This window comes from Notolepis coatsorum (assembly GCF_963971535.1).
Source record: "Notolepis coatsorum genome assembly, chromosome: 18".
Classification (NCBI taxonomy): Eukaryota; Metazoa; Chordata; class Actinopteri; order Aulopiformes; family Paralepididae; genus Notolepis; species Notolepis coatsorum.
In genome coordinates, this window is record NC_140182.1 from 84,785,168 (window position 1) to 84,806,768 (window position 21,601).

General features: G+C 41.9%; 1 protein-coding gene across 1 annotated transcript; it reads left to right on the plus strand.

Moving 5' to 3' along the window:
- Nucleotides 1–7,256: 7,256 nt before the first annotated feature.
- LOC311245417 (myoD family inhibitor domain-containing protein-like) lies at nucleotides 7,257–16,617 on the plus strand (the record flags this gene model as incomplete). Its single annotated transcript, XM_084335260.1, has 3 exons — nucleotides 7,257–7,413; nucleotides 14,750–15,019; nucleotides 16,346–16,617. The coding sequence occupies 3 exons, from the start codon at nucleotides 7,257–7,259 to the stop codon at nucleotides 16,615–16,617; spliced, it is 699 nt and encodes a 232-aa protein (XP_084191386.1).
- Nucleotides 16,618–21,601: the final 4,984 nt, after the last annotated feature.

Below are 21,601 nucleotides of genomic sequence, written 5' to 3' on the forward strand. Positions count from 1 at the left end.
TGTTTTTACTGTGTAATGCACGTCCACCTATTACATACAGTCCCCCTCAATTGACTCCAGAGTTTAAATAAAGTACAAATAAGTACAAATACAAATAAATTAATAATATTAAATCTAAAAATAAATCTAATTATACAGAGAAAACATATGGACACTGGACAGAAAATGCTCTGCTTCAAACAACAACACCAGACCCCTCCACGCTGATTATCAAACTGATGCATGTCATCAGCTTGTGTCTGCAACTTGTTCCTGTTCACAGGCAACTCTGCCCTGCTGGTCTCTGACAGGGGCGAGTTGCGGTTTTGAAAAAATCCTCGGCTCTGAACTCGGCAGAATCTGCACCTGGCTCGCTGATAACAAACTATGGGTAAAACGGAATCCATTCTTTTTGGATCAAATAGCAAACTCAGCAAGGCCAACAGGCTTCTCTGTTACAGTGGATGACAATATTGACACAAGGAAAGAGGAAATTACCTGCCTGGGTTCCATCCTATAGAGGCAAATCTTTCCTGTGACAAAATGGCAACCAATGTAATCAAAAAAGTCAACCAACGAACAAGATTTTTGTACAGGATCTCCTCTCTGGTAAATAAGAATACCTTGAAGACTCTAACAGGAGCAGGACTCTATGATGAATTGAAAATGGGGGACCCTGATGTAAACAAGACGAAAGTCTTTCTCTGGTCTGCATCCCCTTAACAATTGTATGTTTTGAGCTGTACTGTACTGTACCCATTCTGCAATCTGTTAATAAAGTTTTCAATCAATCAATCAATCAAAGCACTCATTCAAGGGTACTACGATTATGCTTGCAAGTTGCACCTCATGGTACCAAAGCACCTCAAAGGCCCTAAAAACAAGGCTACAAACATCACAAAACAAACTGGTCAGACTACTGCTTGGCCTTACAATGACAATGGCTTAGAGTAGATGAGTACAGCAACTTGCAATTGGCCTGGTCTACAAGATACACTCATCACACTAAGATACCCATGTACATGTCAAAATACTTCCTAAAGGTCAATGAAGTCCACGACCACAACACCAGAGGAAGTTCCACAAATCACATTCAACCCAGATTCGGCTCAAACAAGGCACTAAACACGTTTCACAATTATACCACAATAATGTGGAACGCCCTACCCAAAGCTGTAAAGGAATGTGAACCCTACCCTCCTTCAAAACCACTCTCAAAGAGCACCTACGGGGTGGCTGCAATTAGAACTGGCCCAGGTAAATGTCCAAACCCCCCCCCAACCCCCTCCAATGTACAGTTTCTTCCCCTTCGGATGTATATATTTTTATGATCTGTTTTTCTTACACAGTACCGTATATTTGTATGTCTTGTTGTATGTCATAAATGTCTTGATGAATTGAAAATGGAGGACCATTATAATTATAAACCAGACAAAAGTATTTTTTTTGTCTTTATCCTCTTAGCAGTTGTTAGTATTGAGGTGTATATTGTACCCATTATGCAATCTGTTAATAAAATTTTCAATCAATCAATCAATGCGATGCAGATACAGTACTGTCGCTTTTCACTGCCACATAAAGAACAAAAGGTCCCGGCGTTTCAAGTTGTCTCAACTCTTTGAACAGTTTCAAGTTCTCCGTTTTGACTAATGTCAGTAATAGTCTCGGCTGAGAAGAAGTTGGCTTTGGGTTTTTGCTGTTGCCTCACAGGGCTTCCTTTGATGATATATTGTCAGCCCATTATGACATTTTGTGATTACCTCTCCACGCGACGTGTTTACTGACTGAAAGTTAGTGCGTGGCGCGCGACAACTTCCAACGGCTTCACTTATGTGCCGCTTTGATGTGCCATATACTCATCGCGAGGCAGGCGAGTCAACATGTTTTTCAACACAGTGCTTTGACAGCACTTAGTCAACAGCAGCCCCCACTCTCTCTCTCTCTCTCTCTCTCTCTCTCTCTCTCTCTCTCTCTCTCTCTCTCTCTCTCTCTCTCTCTCTAGGGCTGGTTGGTCTCTGTTCATTTTGTAATGATGACAGTTTGAGCTTGTGTCTAATATCTACCAACAAAGTACCCTTTACTGAGGCATTAATAGATTGAGATCCCAGGACTCAGATGTTATTGTTTGGGTGATTACTAGTGATTACATTATTTGGGGGTGAACTGAGTTTATTGTACACCTTTTCCATACCTTCTTGTCATCACCTTGTGTGTTATTTTGTTTCAGAGCAAAGCGGTAAGGTTAAAGATGCTGTAACTGGTATTTATTTTTGTTAAAATAAGTGTTAAATAGCTCAAACAAGGGACTAAACACATTTCGCAACTATGCCACATCAATGTGGAACGCCCTACCCAAAGCACCCAAAAACACTCTCAAAGAACACCTACGGGAGACTGCAATTCGAAACTGGCCCCTACAAATGTCCTAACCCAGTTGTACAGTAAATGACCAAGTATAACAGTGCCCCCCCCCCTACCCACCCACCCCCCCCACCTCCAATGTACAGCCCCCACCCACCCCACCGAACCCCACCCCACCCACCCAACCTCCCCCAATGTACAGTTTCTACGTCAAATGTATATACACTCTTTTTCTGGACACTTTTTGTATCACAAACAGTAGCCTACTGTATTTGCAAATCTGATATGTCATAAATGTATAGATGTAGCAGTACTGTCTATCTGTATGTCATGTATGTCATATATGTTATGATGAATTGAAAATGGGGGACCCTGATGGAAACAAGACGAAAGTCTTTCTCTGGTCTGCATCCCCTTAACAATTGTATGTATTGAGCTGTACTGTACTGTACCCATTCTGCAATCTGTTAATAAACTTTTCAATCAATCAATCAATCAATCACTCTGTGTTTGGACAGTAACATGGGTCTCTCAGTCCGTCTGCTCTGCAGTAAACAGAGAAAATACATTTTCTGGTATAGACCACCACCGCAACACTTCCGGTATTCTGAAATCATGAATGAATGAGAGCCATGACATTAAGTGGTTGTACAGTAGCAGCTATGTGGGTGCTGGAAACCACTTAATGTCAAGGCTCTCATCCACATTCATTCATTTTCTCCCCCGCTCTCTCCTCCATGAGCTCAATGTAACGCGGAAGTGGAGTGGTCTATCCCTTCCCACTTTATCCAATCAGGAGAGAGAACCCTAACTATTTGTACTTATTTCAAGATATCTTGCCAAGCCAAATTAGTTTACTGCCCTGGCAGATTATTTTACTTATTTCAAGCACATTATTTGCTTTTAAAACACATTTTTATTTCTTATTTTTGTCAGACCATTTTTGCAGTGTGGAGTTCTCTCTCCTGATTGGATAAAGTGGGAACGGGATATCAGCAAATGTATTTTGTGTTTACTGCAGAGCGGAGGGACTGGGAGACCCATGTTACTGACCAAACACTATACCAGTGATGGCACAAAAAAAACACTTATAGCTTATTCAAATTCAAATAAAATGTTCTATCGCCGAGATCAGATTTTGTGTTGTTGCCACAGTACTCTGTACTCAAGAATAGGCCTATTTCAATAGCAGTAGGCTGCAAACAAACCAGTGTGTGAATTATTCCAAGTCATTTGGGGGGTGGGGGTCTTTTATAGGTAAAGGCAATCATTAGTGACTCAGAAGGAAAGATAGACTATAGATTATTGTTTCTTTAAGTGGGCATCAAGGGTCATTCAGGGAGGCTAAAGCTGGTTTCATGGTGTCCGTTCTGTGCACCACCTCACGCCCAAATCATTCATGGTAGTGCGCCAGGCTCGTAGACTATCACCTTGTTTCTAGGCAACAAGGAAGCTGCTGGCTTGCCCATTTCAAAATTACCCTTTGAAGTATGTCACGTTTAAATTAAAAAGCCCCTTGTTCAATTGCTTTACAAACAGCGTTGTTAAAAGGATAATGACTTTAAGCATTTATGTGCATTCTTTTTTGACAATTAAGAATGATGTTCCTCCTCTTATAATCTTTCTAGAGTGGATAATACAAGTGGTAGTAAAGTTAATTTGCCATTAGCCTCCACTGAAACAGAGCTGTCTTTGTTTTATTGGTAAAACAGATTGTAGGTTGCGTGATTATACAGGAAATCCCCTCATTGTTCTCAAGATAATGACATTTTCCAGGAGGTGCAGCTGCTTCTCTACGGCCTCTGTGAGCACTGCTGATGGACTGTGACCATTATCCGTGACCGTGAGTATAAATTAAGCTTAATCCGTTTCATTTACATTTAGCTGATGCTTTTATCCAAAGCGACTTACAAGTTCTGTACAACAAGTCAGCAGCTAAGGGTAAGTAGGATTGTTTGTCAAACAGTGTCGAACTTGAGTGCTGCAGTCTTGGGTGCATATAGCAGTATAGACATATCAGCATAGTAGGTAGTAATATAGGCAAGGTAGATTACTTAGTAGCAGAGTGCATACTAGTAAAATACGGTACGAAGGTTAGTATTTTCCCCTCTCAGTTATTGATTGAAAACCTGTGTTTTTAGTAGACACTGGAAAATGTTGCAGTTTTCAGCTGTCCTGCCTGTGGTGGGAATTTCGTTCCACCATTGTGCGAGAATAGCCTGCTTCTCTTTGATGACCACCCCAGGAGCTTGGATAGGAGTGGGTCTGAGGAGGCCAGAAGATGCAGTGTAGGGGTCTTGAGGGTGTGTCGTTAGAGACCATTGACCAGAGGTAGGTAGGTAGGTAGGTATTTATTTAGACAACAAAACATATACAGATTATTACATCACATATTTGCTTTAGTCAAGGATAGGAACGAAAAAGCCAATGACTTATTTACATCGTTGTCCCTGGAAGTCAAGGATGCTTGATACATACACATACAACTCATTACAGAAATATTTCACAATCATTACATTTGATAGCAATAATGGCACAATCATTAATTAATACAAACATGCGCATTTGTTGAGACATGTTAAACTAGCCTTGAGTCTGTGTATCTCAGAGCACCCCGAGGGGAGGGGGTGGTGGGGGGGGGGGGAGGGAGGACGGCGAGATTTTCCGGACTCGACTCCGACTACAATGCCGTCAGCTAGGACCGGAGGGGTGGGCTGGGAGGTGACTACAGTTGCCGTCACAGGGGGTGGGACTTGGCGATGAGACAGTCAACTTTGGCACCCCTCCAGCACTCGTACGGGAGGGGGGATTTGGTATAGGGATTGGGGGTGGGGGGGCCGCTTGCCACTCTTATCTCCCAGAGGGCCTTCGACTCCAGCAGCTCCCTGGTTCGACCTTGGTCCAGGAATTTGTTTTGGCTGAACTGACTGGCAACATTTCTCCCAGCCACGTCACTTTAAATTTGATTTGAGTAGAGTGAAATATAACTCTATTGATTTGAGTGTAGGTGGTAGGAGGGAGCCGTTCCCCTTGCTGCACGGTATTCCAGGTCAAGGGCTTTGAAGTGGCTTCGTGTGGCAATGGGAAGCCAGTGCAGCTCTCTAAGAAGTGGGGTAACGTGGGCTGACTTTGGTAGATTGGAGATCAGGCAGGCCGCTGCGTTCTGTATGTATGACCGGTTGGCGCGGTCCACACAGTGATATTGGGCATGGTGATTGGTGTTGCTATGGTGACAAAATATGCAATCCGCTCTTCAAACCGCAATAAAGTTATGAAACGACCATACGTTACGTAGAGGCCGTGCGCCATACCATACCGTTAAAGACCGGTTAAATACAGGTTAAAGACCCCCGCTCCCCCCATAATTCATATTATGCAATAAACTACAAATCTTTGGACTGCAGACATAGAATCTGATATTTTTTGCTGCAAGGAGGGGAAAAGTAATTTGGATGTATGCGCTTTAGAAGCTGATCAGAAATGTTTGTGAGTCTCTGATTTCATTTCAGCTAATACAGTCAAAAGTCCCAACATCTTGCACCCTGTGTTTCTTGTGAATACCTTGCTGACATGCCCGAAAAGCATATGAGATGACAGCCTATTTGCAACTTTGAAACTTGTGTTTGCTGTATTTGCAATATTCTTTCCTTTATTTTCAACAATAATACGATAATAAACGATGCAATACAAATACCTACTGTTAAGACAAGGCATTACAAAAACCACAAAACAAGAGCAAACACAAACAGCGTAACAAGCATTGTTAGTGGTGAGGCAAGTGGCCTTCCTTGTTTTGATGTTTTGTTTATACACTAATAGCTGGGACCTTGATGCAAAAACTGCCCAGAGAGCACTGTATGTATCACGAGGAAGAAACAACAATAATTTACCCATTCCGTCTATTCAGTGGTCTGCCACTCTGATGATAGTCAGGATTCTAACGATGATGGAAATAGATGTACTCTTCCCCCTAACCCCCTGCTAACCTAGTCTTTTTTATGGTAATGTAAGCCGTTTTCTCACCAAGGATGATAAGCTTTAAAGGACTTGTATAGACATTTTTTTGTGCATCTTTATTTAAAAAAAGAAAAGAAAAGAGAGAATCTGTGAAACATGGCTGACAAACATTTCTATCACTGTAATCGCATTGATTTGCATAATGAATGTTTGCAATGGGTTGGACAAGTCTGTTGGAAGATGGTTGGTGCGTGTGTGTGTGTGTACATGCACATTCAGCTAACAAGTTTATGGGGTATGTGTCTCCGTTGTGTTAGGTGAGTATAAGCAGAACAGTGGAGGCAACCTTGTGTCACACAGCTGTGCCTGTAGCTGCTCGGCGATCAGTGTGTTTAGAGGGGCTACATAGAGACTTGCCTAGTCATTGAGTACAACTAAAGACACACACACACACACTGCTCAGCTGTGTGTGTGACTCAGGCCGGTGCATTGAAGGGTGTAGCTGTGAGGAAGTGGGCTACAGACGTATTCGTCTGGACTGAGGGAAGGGGGCGACAGGAAGAGAGGGAGTGAGGGGCTGAATGAAGTGCGTGAGTGATCTTCCCTCGTCATGTGGAACAGAGATGTTGCCAGGAGGAGACCCTGTGGGCCGGGCAGCAGAAGGACAGAGGGACTGTACTCCAGGCAAGTGCTCATGATCTCAACTGTATCACTGTATGATTTTACAGTAAAAGGTATAGCTGCCAGGGATATAGGCATATGTGTTAATACCGGGGTTGGACAGGCTACTTTCAATGTGTAATCTGTTACGGATTACCTGTTAAAAACTGTAGTCAAGTGAGGCGATCCATTGGATTACATAAACCCAGTAACATAATCTGATTATTTTCACTTTGCCTCCAAAATCCACAGAATACGAGACAACCATGATTAACCAATATTTCAAATGACACAAAACGATGCTTGTAGATCCATATACTCGATCAAATGAGTGTCATGCTGGCGCTACACCAACACTACATTCTGTGACATGTTCTGCAGGTGACACGTCTGTAACATCAGCAGAGGAGATCCATGTTACAAGGCAGGATACCATTCCTGCTGACCTCATTACCAGTAAGTAGCCTTGACTGAATCATGCAAGTAACATTTCAGTCAATCTAGGGAACAATATGTCATTCTTCACAGGGGGGCTTGACCGAAGGGGAAATCATTTCCAAAGTGGAACTGAATCAGTGGGAAAGAATGTAAACTAAAGGAAGGCTTCTCTATCCAGAACCATACCTTCAAAGATAGAGACGTGGCAGAACCGGTACAATGATGATTTTTTTCCAGCTTCAGATTTTAGTTTAGTTTATTTCGACAATCAATAACAAATGCACAGCCAACAGTCATGCATACATTATAAAATCATAGTTTGACACAATAACATTTAAAAAACGTTCCATTATGGAGCTAGTTTAAAAGACAATGGTCCTCATTCTCGAATGGACATACGTGAAAGTTACCAAGGAATTCCTTCGTAACTCGATGTACGTACTTATTCTGCACTCTCAAACAGCTTCGTAGAGACCGGTGTGCCCCGTGTTTTCAACAGCTTTCTCTGGGACAAGTCATTGTGGATTGCTGATACTACAGACATCCGTGAAATTAAATAATTATAATGATAATAAATACAAGAATATTTGTATCATTAAAAATTACGTTTTGCATTTATAGTCCTGACTCAATGAGGCATTGTGAGCATTACACACACACACACTGCAAACTAAATAAATAAGAACTAAACCGATCGCCGCGGATATAGCTATACTGTATAGTGGAATAGACTGTATTAATATGCCATATTAGGGGTGTAAAGGTACACATGTCCGTACCGAACCGTTTCAGTGTGTACCGTACCGTACTGAACGGCTGTGTAGTGTACCAAACGAATACAACGGTATGTAAACCACTAACGACCGCCCACCGGGGGCTGTTTTTTTCACAATGTAATATATTTATTATAATTTGTTTAAGATTTCTTTTTTAGCGTTTATCGCTTTTTACTACTGGGCAGTCCAGTAGAGAGAGAGAGAGGAGGAACGGGAGACAGAGTGGGGGGAAGACATTTGGCAAATAACGACCGGTCCGGGAGTCGAACCTGGGTTGGCCGTGCCGCGACTCAGCGCGTTATGTGGTTCGCCACTCGGGCGCCCCATTTATGATTATTTAAAAAAAAAAACATTACAAGTCGATTATTAATTTCAATATAGAATATTCGTTGACAGCCCTACAAGTACAATTAGTTACTGCAGTGCACACTACATCACCCCTGAGTGGAACATGGAAAGCCAAACATTCCCCCACTGTACCAAAACCCGTACCCAACCTTGACTTCAAAACCGAGGTACGTACCGTACCGTGGTTTTTGTGTACCGTTACACCCCTATGCCATATACTGTCTTCTTCTCTATATTATTTATTGTTGGTTTGATTTATTCCTATTGCTAGAACTAAATAAATGCATGGAGAAACGGCTTAGTGAGGCAGCCTCAGCGCACGAGCATACACACACACTTGTACTGTATACGTGAAAAATGTATCGTTCCAGCAAAGTAGGCTTCTATTATTCTAATGACTTGTTTTATTAGGTATTATAGTAGTAAGTCCTACTGTAGAACATGATATATTAGCATGACATCTCATTTAGTAATGTCAATACTGAACGACTGTGCGATTGGCTCTTGACAAGCATCTGGGTTTCATCACCTGTGCATTGTATATTACTATTGCACTGTTACATTTGCACTTTGGTTGGATGGTGAATTGTACTTGTGCTGTATAATGACTATACATTTGAATCTAATCTCATTTTGAGATCAGTCGCAAATCGCTTCCGCACTACCTGTTGAATGGGTCAGCATAGTGCAGATGCAATGCAGAGCCTCTGCTATTTTGCACACAGCCCTTGCTGTTTTGCACACGCCTCCTTCACCTTATAATGGACTGGCGGGGCATGTCTGTATGCAAATGTAAGTGTACGAGAACGCGCTTTGCAGTTTAAGAATGATTTTGGCCACTTATGGAGACCGTTTCACACGTTCAGGAATCCGGAGGAGGATTTTAGTAACTTGTTAGTATGACATTTTTACCAAGATATTTACAAAAGGTACTTACGAACATGTTAGAGAATGAGGACCAATAATGACAGTGACAGGTCTAACACACTTTGAATTATAAAGACAAGATAAGATTAGATATTCCTTTATTGATCCCCTTGGGGAAATTCATGAAATACATACACATAAATATAAAAAAAATATTATATATAATATAAAATGAGCTCACAGATCACGTCAGCTCAAATAAAAGTACTTGTTGACCTCCCGAGTGTAAAATAAGTGGTTTACTCTGCCATGTTACAAAACATCCCTCTTTACCTTCAGCTTGAAAGACATCAGGCAGACAGTTTTTTAAATTTGTAATTCCAATTTATTCCATTCCCGGGCACCCCGATATGCAAATGTACATTTTCCTGATAGGTTTTAACATCTGTAGACTCCTACATTAGCTATGTTGCCCCCGGTGTTGTGATTCTGACCTTCTCTTACATATGGAAAGTCATTTCTCTGGTAAATTGGAGCATTATGAACGTTATGAATGATTCTGTGAATCATGCTCAGTTAGATTTGTGTGCTCCTTGCTTCAACAGGGAGCCAGTTAAGTTGTTGAAAATGGCTCCTACCCACATGTGAACAGGGGCCCAACCTCAATGAGTATGTTGAGGCTTTCAAATGTGAACAAATTCATAGGACCAGTGTGATCGGTTGCTATGGGAGATTAACATGGGCTAACCTGTGCTAGAAGGTGGTAAATAAATGGTTACAATTGCTGTTGATGTTTTAACCACATTACATGGACTAAATAGCTCATATCCTTTACAACTACTGACAACTGACTGATGGACAGTAGATTATGCAATATTTTCAGGGAAGTAGATTGGATATCTGAAACAGTTTGATTCTGTTGATATCTGAGGATCCAATCAAATCAAATGTATTTGTAAGGCCCGACAACACACGTTAATGTCCCCATGGGCCGGACACGTCTTCTTTAAACAAGTCAAGAAAAAACATCACAATAAATCAAGAACAAAACAAAAACACCATAAAGTCCAAAACATTTCAAATAAATAAAATAAATGAATGCAACACTCCCAGACATACCCCACGTGAAGGTAAGGAAAAACTCACTAAAACCTAGCAATAGGAAAAAATGCACCACAGGCAATGTGGAGGAGAGAAACCTTAGAAGGGCCATTCAAGGGGGGATCTCCCTTCTTAGATGTCGGTGATAGTAGTGTTGCAATAAAACAGGCAAACAGTTGGTAAGCATGCACTCATATGTGTAATGAAACACATAAGTGCATGCAATAGCAACTGAACATTTTGAAATATTTTAAAATAGGATAGACATCAAAGGGCTTTAGTCATAATTTTCCCAACAACAGCTCTAACATTTTCCATAATTTTACATCAACAACGAGATTGAAAAACACGATTTTCATTGTACCAAATCTTTAAGAAATATATACCATTATAAACAGTAATTTCAGTCCATCACAAAAACACTTGCACCAGTGTTTTGCTTATTGATATTTTGGAAGTAAAGATTATGAGCATTTGTTAGCTAAACTAGTGGAAGTGGAAAATGAGACACTGGTATCTCTAAAAGATTACATTTACTGTAAATCCTTATGAAGTCAATGTGTTCATAACCCATTGACTTCCACTAGCATTGGTAAAAAATGCTAACGATTTCTGCTTCCAGTATCTCAAATCTGTGCTTTTTGGATAGACTCCATAATTATGGAACAATAATCTATAGCAGGTAGGGATGCCCCGATCACGTTTTTTGCCACCGATACCGATCACTGATCGTCTTGAGCCATATCGGCCGATACCGATCGTTTTTGATTAAATTTTTTTTTTATTATTTTATATAAATATATATATTTTTTTAATAAAATATATATATTATATAATTAGACTTGTACTTGTATTATCTGCGAGACATCGCCACCACGCAACAAGTCAAAATGCTCGCTATCTGCAAACAGCTCCACTGTCTGTGTACTCGAGTAGCCTCCAGCTACGGCCAGGATTCTCCGGCGCTGCAGCTGGACCCTAGTATTGGTATAAATCACATTCAGCAAGCCCTCAGCTCGAATACGCATCGAATCAATGTTATAAGACATTGATATCAGGAGCTATCTGTAGCTACTGCTAGCCGGCTAGATAACGTTAAGACAACGCCTCAGTGAACTATTTAGTTTAGAGCTAACGTGAGCTAACGTGAGCTACCGAGTCAACGGAGGTAACTTATCATGCACTCGACTATTGCTGGAGCATTTGTTGATATCAGCAGCTATCAGTAGCTAGCCAGCTAGATAACGTTAGACAATGCCTCATGTAGTCACTGTCACTGGGTCATTTAGTTTAAACAGTAACATTAGGTAGGTAGCCAACGTTAGCTCACGTCGCATGCACTGACTAGAGCAGCGGCAGGGGCTGGGGAGGAGGAGGCGCCGTAAGCTGCAAGCAGCTCTGTGCAGTGACTGAGATCTCCGCTAAGAATTGGATCATGTTTTTCGATCGGTTTTGACGATCGGCGAAAATAAAGCATTATCACCGATCACCGATTGCATATTTATACTGATTATCGGCCGATAATGATCGGTGGCCGATCGATCGGGGCATCCCTAACAGCAGGGGTTCTCAAAGTTTTATTTTCAGTAACTCATTGACTGCCAGCTATTAGACAGGGCCCGTTGTAGCAATGCCATGCTTTAAAAGATAGGAGTGCGTCACCTTGTTTGTAGAGCTATAACTGTATTCTATATTATAGCTATGGATACAATACTATGGCCCATTTGACATCAACTATCTATCGTTCAGTATGTGAAAAAGAATACATCTTTTCATCCATAAGTTCCCGTGTTATACCGTGGTGAATATAAGTATGGTTTTAGAGTGGTCTGGGGTAATTCCCGAAATGCTGTGTTATAGCCTCATAGGTGAATCCTACTATAAATGTTGCCATTTCTTGCCTGGAGACGCTACTATTCCCAAATCAAATCTATATAATAGGTATTATGTCCCATCATGAATGCATGAAGGGGGTGGGGGGGTTGTTTCTGATTATTGATGGCCAGTAACGGCATGCATTCAATAGAACACTAAAAACGCTTATCAGCCGGATCGGTATAAAAGCATTGCACGATCAAGCAAACATTTACGTCAGATAGTCCTTACCTGTGATCGGGAGTATTCCAAAAATAATATTCCAATTGTTTGATCGCCATCTGGTACATCCGATGTCCATTTGGTACATGGCATAACCCACCACAACATATGGATCGGGGATATTTGACACGCTTCAATGGAACCGGGAGAACCGCTCGACTGGTCCGACCCAGAAAACTGTGCCCGGTGACATTTGACCATTGCACAGGCCAACATATAAGGCTTCAAAGGGTGCTCGATACCGCAGTCTAGCTGGATGTGGCCGGTATTGCACTTTGGCGATATCAGACTCATTCCCTATGGTAACACCAAGGTCCCTGGATGAATAAAAAATATCAAATAAAAGAATAAACGACCAGCAGCCAATGCATGTCGAGTTAACCTGACTTATCTCGGGTTTGGCAATTAAAGAGTTAATATCTAATATTTTCCATATTATTATTATTTAATCTTTTGACATTTATTTTCCATATTTTCCCCAACACAAAACACACATCCAACAATAATTAAAGAAAAGAATAAACAACTGAAAACCCATAAATTAAAGAAAACAACAAACACAAATCAGGAGCTACAGAAGGTGGGGGGCACAACTTAACCTTAATATAGTCCATAAATGAACTCCTTATCAGACTTGTCTGAGGAGCCTCTTATTGTCAGTCTGAGTTTCTCAACCTTGAGATGCTGCATCGCATCTCTCAACCACTGAGTCAGTCTCTGTGCCAGCAGTGTTACACATTTAGTTTAGTCTCAGATTCTCATTGTTTTACCCTACTATGCCAAAAATAGCTATCATAGGATCTGGCTGAATGACCATATTGAAGATTTCCGACAGTGTTTTAAAGACTGAGCTCCAGTTTAGGACACCGCCAAGACGAGTGGGCTAGAGATGCTGGAGAACGCCACGTGGGAACCACAATTGGGGACATTTTGGAGAGTTAAAATTTCGAGAAATGCAGGCGATGCAGCACCTTAAATTGAATGAGGCCATGTTGAGCACAAATTGATGCCATATGTACCCCCTTCTAGGGTTTCTCCCCAAATTAGACAATAAATCATAGGTAAATGATATTGCACCACTTCTTGAAGGCTCAAAGGAAAACAGAGATTTCATAAGTGATTCATCAGGCAGATCAGGAAAAGGAAGGTGTGTTAGCTTTAATATAACTGCGAATCTGGAGGAATCTGAAAGTCAATTAAATGTATTTTGCAGCTGTTCAAAGGTAAAAAATATTGAATATATAAAGTAATATGTTCTATAAAGTATCTTCATATGATCTATTCCATTCCTTTCCCATATGCCAAAATACTCCTCCATTTTAGAGGGGGAGAAGAGGTGGCTGAGCAGTTATAAACAGGGGCGATCAGAGAGCCCTTCTACCATCCATAGCTTTTCCTGACTTTTCAAATATGTGTTACAATGGGATTATTCATAATATAACGTAATGCCAGAGGCATGGGTTCTCAAAGTGTGATGACTGAGGGCCAATGTAAGGGCCCAACAGTGGATTGAGGGTCGTCCAAGAAAAACGAACACAATGTTCTTTGTGTGATGGCCTGGCTCCTTCATATCGCTCTCACAATGAAAACCTTAAAGGAAAACTCCAACATTTTGGGAAACTAGCTTATTTGCCATCTACCCTGGAGTTAGACAAGAAGATACATACCTTTTTCTTCTCTGTGCATGCAGTAGGAGTAGGAAGACGTTGGGAACTAGGCTAATGGAGGAACCTACTTCCAGTGACTGACGCTAAGCTAGGCTAACGGTGCGTGTCTTCCTACTCACAAAAATGCCAATCATTGAAACCGTAGGCTAGCATACCTGCAATAATGACGTAATATGTCCCGCAAGTAGGCATCACGCAAGTCATGTCAGTCGAATTTTGAGAATGCCTGATCTATAGTACTAGGTTACTAAAGATTGCCTTTAACTAAAAGAGCCCCCCCCAAAAGACTTGGTATAATTCATACACTGGAAGTGACTGGATGGACTGAATTAACTCAGTTTGTAACAAGGCTTCTCAAAGTGGGTATCCCAGCCGGATCTAATGTGATCAAATCTGCACGAACACATCAACCACGTTGAGTACAGCGAATGCGGCTGACAAGCAATCGTGAACTTAAATAGACATGATCTGTGACTTCCATTCCTCTATGCTCTCCAGGCCAGCCTCTGCCCGCTGCTGCTCCGCCCCCGGCTCTCTCAGCATGGGCGTCACAGGTGAAGGAGCCCCAGGGTGACGTCCAGAAGCTCTGTCCTCACTGCGGCTGCTCTTCCTCGCCCAGAGTCGCAGAGCGCAGGCCGTCTCCCCTCTCCCCGGCACTGAGCCGACTCCAGGGCTCCAGCCTCTCAGTGCAAAGCAACAGCAGCAGCCAGAGGAGTAAGAGCAGGGACAGCCTGGCCAGCTCACGCAAATCTGCTGCCGCACAAGACGGTATGGGCTCGCTCTCACAGGCAGACATGACATAGTGTTTGTCTTTTCTTTCTCACAGTACATAACCAAACGATCAAAACCTGCCATACACCAGACCTTGTTTACCATTGTGTTGAGGTTGTTATCTTCATAAAAGCCCTGTATTAAAGCAATACTGTAGGCCCACATAATGCTTTTTCATCTATCCACTCACTTGCGCACGCATGTACACGCTCGTGCATTAGCATACGTTATGTGTGGGGGAGTATAATTCGAGCAGCAAAGCAAGAAAAAGTTGAACCCCACTCCCCTGGGAATTCTCCCATCGTCTTTTCATCCTACTTCCTTGAGTAAACAGGATAAAACACGTCGATTTGCATACGCTTGCCAACTATCTGGTCCTCGCGAATGGAAAGAACAGCAGTGGAGTAGTAATACAATGGAGGGGGACCAGTAGACATTAGGCATAACTAGGGTTAATGTATGCAATTCCAAGTGTACCCAATTTGGATATGAGAGCAATTATCCTCTGACAGCTCATCCTGGTTGTTGCTTTATCACATGTGGCCTTTAATACCTTCTTCTTTATTCTCCCTGAGGGCTGAGCCGGGCTCTGTGATTAAGTAAACACAATCACACTTGATCACCACAGCACTGTAGTGTCTCTTTTAAGTTCTAAATGGTGCCGCAGAATAAACATGCATGAGATTAATTTGGGGTTAATAGTGTTGTTAATCCCTGTTCCCCGCTTGACAGCCATTTGGGTTATGCGGTGGCTCTGTCGTAACCTGTAACTCTGGATCCTATATGCTGTAAAGTGTGAAACCTTTAGTGGTAATAGTGGTTATTTTACATTTTCTCTTTGTGCAAATTTTGTGTGATAAAATTATATTGGAAGGAAACGATTACTCGTTATGGCACCCCCAGAGTGAATACTAGTGAAAGAAAGTTTAAAAAAAAAGTCAGATATTGATTGAAGAAGTGTGTTTTTAGTCGATGATGGAAAATTGGGTGGGTTTCGGCTGTCCTGAATGTGGTGGGAAGTTTGTTCCACCATTGTGGAGCAAGGACCAAGAATAGGCAGCTTCTCTTTGATGACCCCCCCTCAGGAGCTGGGATAGAAGTGGGTCTTAGGCGGCCAGAAGATGCAGAGCGGAGGGGTCTTGAGGGCGTGTAGTTAGAGACCATTGACCGGAGGTAGGCGGGAGCTGTTCCCTTCACTGCATGGTATGCCAGGTCAAGGACCTGGAGGGGATTCGTGCGGCGATGTGAAGCCAGTGCAGCCGTCTGACTTTAATACCAATACTGTTTAATAACAATACTGTTGTCTGACTTTAATACCAACAGGCGTGTGTCTGCACCTGGTGCTGGCCTGTCTGTCCTGCCAGTGCTCTGTACTGTTCCTGGGCCTGTTGGAAGCGTGCTCCTTCTGCTGCCACACCCTCTGCACCTCCTGCTGCGACTGCTGCGCCCGGTGCTGTGCGGCCCTCCAGGAGGCGCCCGTGGAGGAGCTCAACTGCCACGCCCATTGCCACTCTGTCCTGTTTGAGTCCTGCTGTGAGCCCACAGAGTGTCTGGAGTTTTGTCTGGAGTGCTGCCAGATCTGCCACCGCAGCTAGGGCCGCCAGCCGGCTACTACGCTGAAGTTCAGCCATACTGTTTCAAACTTGGCAACATAAACTTTCTAAATGGGCCGATTTCCTGTTGCAGTGTTTGCTGATATCAATAATCGCTGACAGGAAATAAACACTGGCCCACTTTTACGCTATTTCCTGTTGCAGTGCTAGAATTGTAAGAGGGTGGGTCATTGTTTGAAAATGGCTTCCGTCTCCTCGGGAGACAAATCACGTTGTAAGAAATTGTGTTGAACAACTTCCGTGAGAATGTGGGGGCTGTGGCCCCTCCCCTTATTGTTATTCTAGTTGCAGTGTTTGCTATTATCAATAGCAGACAGGAGATAATCGTGGGCGAAAGCTGTTCCCTAGCAACGCAATTCCACTGAAAAGGTCGGTGAAATCTCCCAGGCACAGGTTGCTTGCAAGAAGAATGAAGACCAATGGTCTTTATTAGTCGGCACTATGACACTGGTCGTGTAGTGTTACGTTAGGATATTGCTTTGACGTCAAGTCATCACCATGGCATTTGTCTCTATGGAGAACATGGTGGGTGTTAAATATCTTTAATTAATGAGCACATTGACAAATCCTCAAAATATTGACTTCTGTATTTATTAAAACCCATAACATGGGAATGTGTCGAGGTAATTTATTCAATATCTCACTGTATAGGTACGATTCATCACCATCATCCCTCATCAAATAACTCTGGGCACATTGACATTAGGCGATATGGACAAAATATCACAGCATAAAGTGATTGTTTTGATGGTATAATGGTATTCAACGGTACATATTACAATGCGACATGACATCCTTTTTTATGTTTTTACAGCATCTTGAAATACAACTGCCATGGTGCCATTTCACTCAAAACCTTAACTTTTTTAATATTGCTGCAAGGAACACTTTTCTTTAAATTATGATTAAAAAAAATCTATAAATCATGGATGACTACTGTAAAAATACATACATTGCATGGATCCATGACGGTATACCTTCAAATTTGGTATACCTCCCCACCCTGATCATTAATCATCTCATTAGTGACTTTGACCCACATTAAGTCACTCAAAAAGCGAGGCCCTCAGTTCAGTCTGGTTCACTCAATGTGAGATCCCTGCTTTGACTCCTGTGCTGTTCAGTCCTTTGACTCCTGTGCTGTTCAGTCCTTTGACTCCTGTGCTGTTCAGTCCTTTGACTCCTGTGCTGTTCAGTCCTTTGACTCCTGCGCTGCTCAGCCCTTTGACTCCTGCGCTGCTCAGCCCTTTGACTCCTGTGCTGCTCAGCCATTTGACTCCTGTGCTGTTCAGCCCTTTGACTCCTGCGCTGCTCAGCCCTTTGCAGTTAAGGAATGGTGCGACGCAGGAGTTGTCAGCTGTGTTTTAAATGCCTCGTCTTACGTGCAGATAAAGCACTTACAACATGAAAGAGAGACGCTCTGCTCATTCCAACAAGGCTGACAAGAGAAAGGAATAAATGCAATATTTATCCCCTGTGTGATTTTGGGGGAGACAGATTCAAAGGCATGAAGGAGTCCTTTTGAAATATTACAGCAAATTCCATCAAGGTCATTTGTGCGCAATACCCCGAATCTCTTTGGATAAACAACAGGGTAAATAACACATTTCCAAGCCAATATGGGACTCATTAGTACCACGTTGATGTTGCAGCTGACCAAGCATTCAGTCTCCAGCTGAACTCATTGTGTCAATTAAGTGGATACAAAAAAGAAAACGATAAAAACATACAGCGCACTCAAATGTTCTGCCGTTGCGACCGCCAAGCCATCAATAGTCCACAGCACATACAGGTGATTCATATCCTATTATTCCACATGAAATAGCTGTAGGCACATTAGCCTGCATTTAATGACCCGTGTGAATTCCTTCACGAGAGGGGCCTTCCTCTTCTCTCTCGGTTAAGGCTGGGGTTCTCACCGTGAAACATCCCCGCTTTGGCTTCGCCCCGCATATCGCTTTGCAGCTAAAAGGAACGGGGCGACACGAAAGTTGTCAGCTGCTTTTTGAATTCCTTTTTATATTTGTCAGATAAAGCACTTGGAACATGAAAGCACACTCTGCTTATTCTCTCAAGATCCCGAAGATCGAAGTGAGCTCCTTTTAAGCTCTTTGTGAGATGACGGGGGAGAGGCTGAGTAAATAGCCAAAAATACAACAAAGCACCACTAAAGACAACACTGTCAATCTGTCCTGGCGAGCCGAGAGGCTCATTTAAATCACGTTACCGTGAGGAAATCGATTCAAAGTGTCCCTTTTACCCACAACACATTTGGATTCGGCGAGTGACACGTAAACCAGTGATGACATCTAATTTAGAGCATGGTGTCCATCACAAGCAAATAAACAGTCATGTTCCACTTGTTCCGTTCAATTTGTCACACCCTCCAACCACCTTTTCAAGGTATCACCTGAACCCCATGTCTACGGTGCCTCCCAAACACTTAGCATACATGTTCGCAAACACCTTCAGCAGCATAGGTTACTTAATATAGGATATTGAATATGGTCTTCTTTGCAGATTGAGTGATGGCAGCTCATCAGACCGAACAGTCCCACAGAAATGTAAAACAGCTACATTAAGAGTCTAACAAATGATATGTAGGCAGGATGGACTCATGAGACGTTTATTAGCCGTTTGTGGTGCGGTTATGCTTATTGAGATATGGCCTCTGCAAATCAAAAGGACACAAAAACCATGTGCAGCAACCTCCTAAGAGTTTTTGACCAGTTATTGACTCATTAATAATGGGAAGAAATATGGAATAAAGCTTGCAACAGTCCGATGCATACAATTGGATACACAACATTTTGTGACTGCGCCCAGTGACTGCGACCTCAAGTCGCAGAAGTCAAATCACGGCAAATCACAATAGAAGTTTTAGTAAAAAAATTTGGGGTGTATTTATTTTCTTCATATTATTACAGTTTAAGAACATTTACTATAAAAGCGAACAGTTATAGTATCTCTAATAGTAACAATTCTGTTTAAAACTTGCTCTTCTGAGACAAGTTTTCCTCCTTGTGTGGGGGCGGAGATACATTTACATGTGAATGAAAGTTTGGACACTCTTTTGAACTGAATGAGAGTGTGTCCAAACTTGTACTGTATATAAAACTGGCAACTTCTTAAAATAGCTCAAAATAAACTTTAGAATTGCTATATGTTGCCAATATTCAGTAGCCGGAAAATCAAAACATTGAAGCTAGTTAGTTTTGGATGGAGTAAAATAACTGATCTGAACCATCTGTTATTATTATTAGGGAATATTAGGGGGGGGGGGGGTGCTTCAAATGTCAAATGAGAATCTGGATACATTTTAAAATGACAATCACTCAAGTAGTAATAATAACGATTATACAACGGCATGCAAATTTCTCGATTCTGATTGGCTGAAACAGTCCATTTACACGTATGTATTGCGAACAGTCCACGCTTGCTGGCCCAGGACCCGCCCACAACCGAATCACATCGCATCAATCCGCCGGATCACAAGATGGCGCACAATAATCTTTAACAATGATAGCGTCCTAACGACTAAATATGAAGCGATTCTGTCACAGCGAATGTCTTAGTCCTTTAAACAATGTTGGATGATGTAATTGATGGGTCATGAGTCAATACAGAACAAAAGAAAAATCGCGGATTGATTGATTGATTAATTTGCGATTTTTTTTTCAATTTTTTTTTCCTTCTCTCTGACTGCAGCCCTCACTCTCACACTGTCCGACGCTGGCTCAGTCTCCACCCACCTCCCCCCCACACACACACACACCCCTGTCTGCAACGCGGGGGATAGTCAGACAGAGAGAGCTGGGTGCTGCGCTGTTCTAAGTGAGCATGGCCTATTGAGTTGATTGATTGATTGATTGCTAATTTTATTACTGTACGCTTGGTTTCCAACTGGTTAAGTTTAGGCCCTCTACAGTAGGTTTAAAAAAAAAAAAAAAAAAAAAAATAGAGCGAAGAAAACTTTTTTTTCCTATAGGGCAAAGAAAACTTTTTAATTTGTTTTACCTACTTTCTATAGAAGCATCTAAGAATGAAGTTCTATAGAAAGTAGGTCTGCATCCCCTTAACAATTATGTGTATTGAGCCGTACTGTATTGTACCCATTCTGCATCTGGTAATACAATTTTCAATCAATCATTCCAATAATACACAGTTGGATGTGTTAGTTGGTTGGATGCACTTCCGAGCTGCTTCCACATGAGGCAACTTCTCTCAATCATTCCAATAATACACAGTTGGATGTGTTAGTTGGTTGGATGCACTTCCGAGCTGCTTCCACATGGAGGCAAATTGTCTTTTTTGTAGTTGTGGGAACTACTTTTTCTGGCGGATGGTTTTTTCAATAAATCTTCGATTAATGTGTGTTTATTGTATAGCAATAAGGTTGGATGAATGTGGCAGTTGTATAAAAGCTTTACACCACTTGCAGTCGTGATTTGTGAACAATAAACCATGCCTAGGGGGGTCTAACGACCCTCGGCTGCGCCTCGGGCCTAACAACCACCCCTAGGCATGGTTTATTGTTCACAAACCACTCCTGCGCGTGATGTAATGCTTAAATACAATATTTCTTTGGGGGTTACATATTTCTTAACTTATCTTGGGTATACATTTTATAATTTATAACGTTATAATTTTTATTTGAGAAAAGGACAAAAACTTCTAAATTGCAGATACGTACAAGGACGTAATGATACTAATAAAAAAGTTCCAACAAACAAAAATGACTTCCATTAACCACAAGCTCGTTATGTGTTGCGAGTCTTTTAGTTGAAATCTGACACCTTTCTATTTATCCTCTTCTCTTCTTAACAACACCCATGATTTGTTGGACTGGCAGTCTAAAAGAACCAGAGTGGGCATCACAGACCCAGTGTGACCCGCTGACGAATGATTTGTTTTAAGCATAACGCTGGTAAAGAAAAAAAAACTTTCAACACACATTTTATTCAGA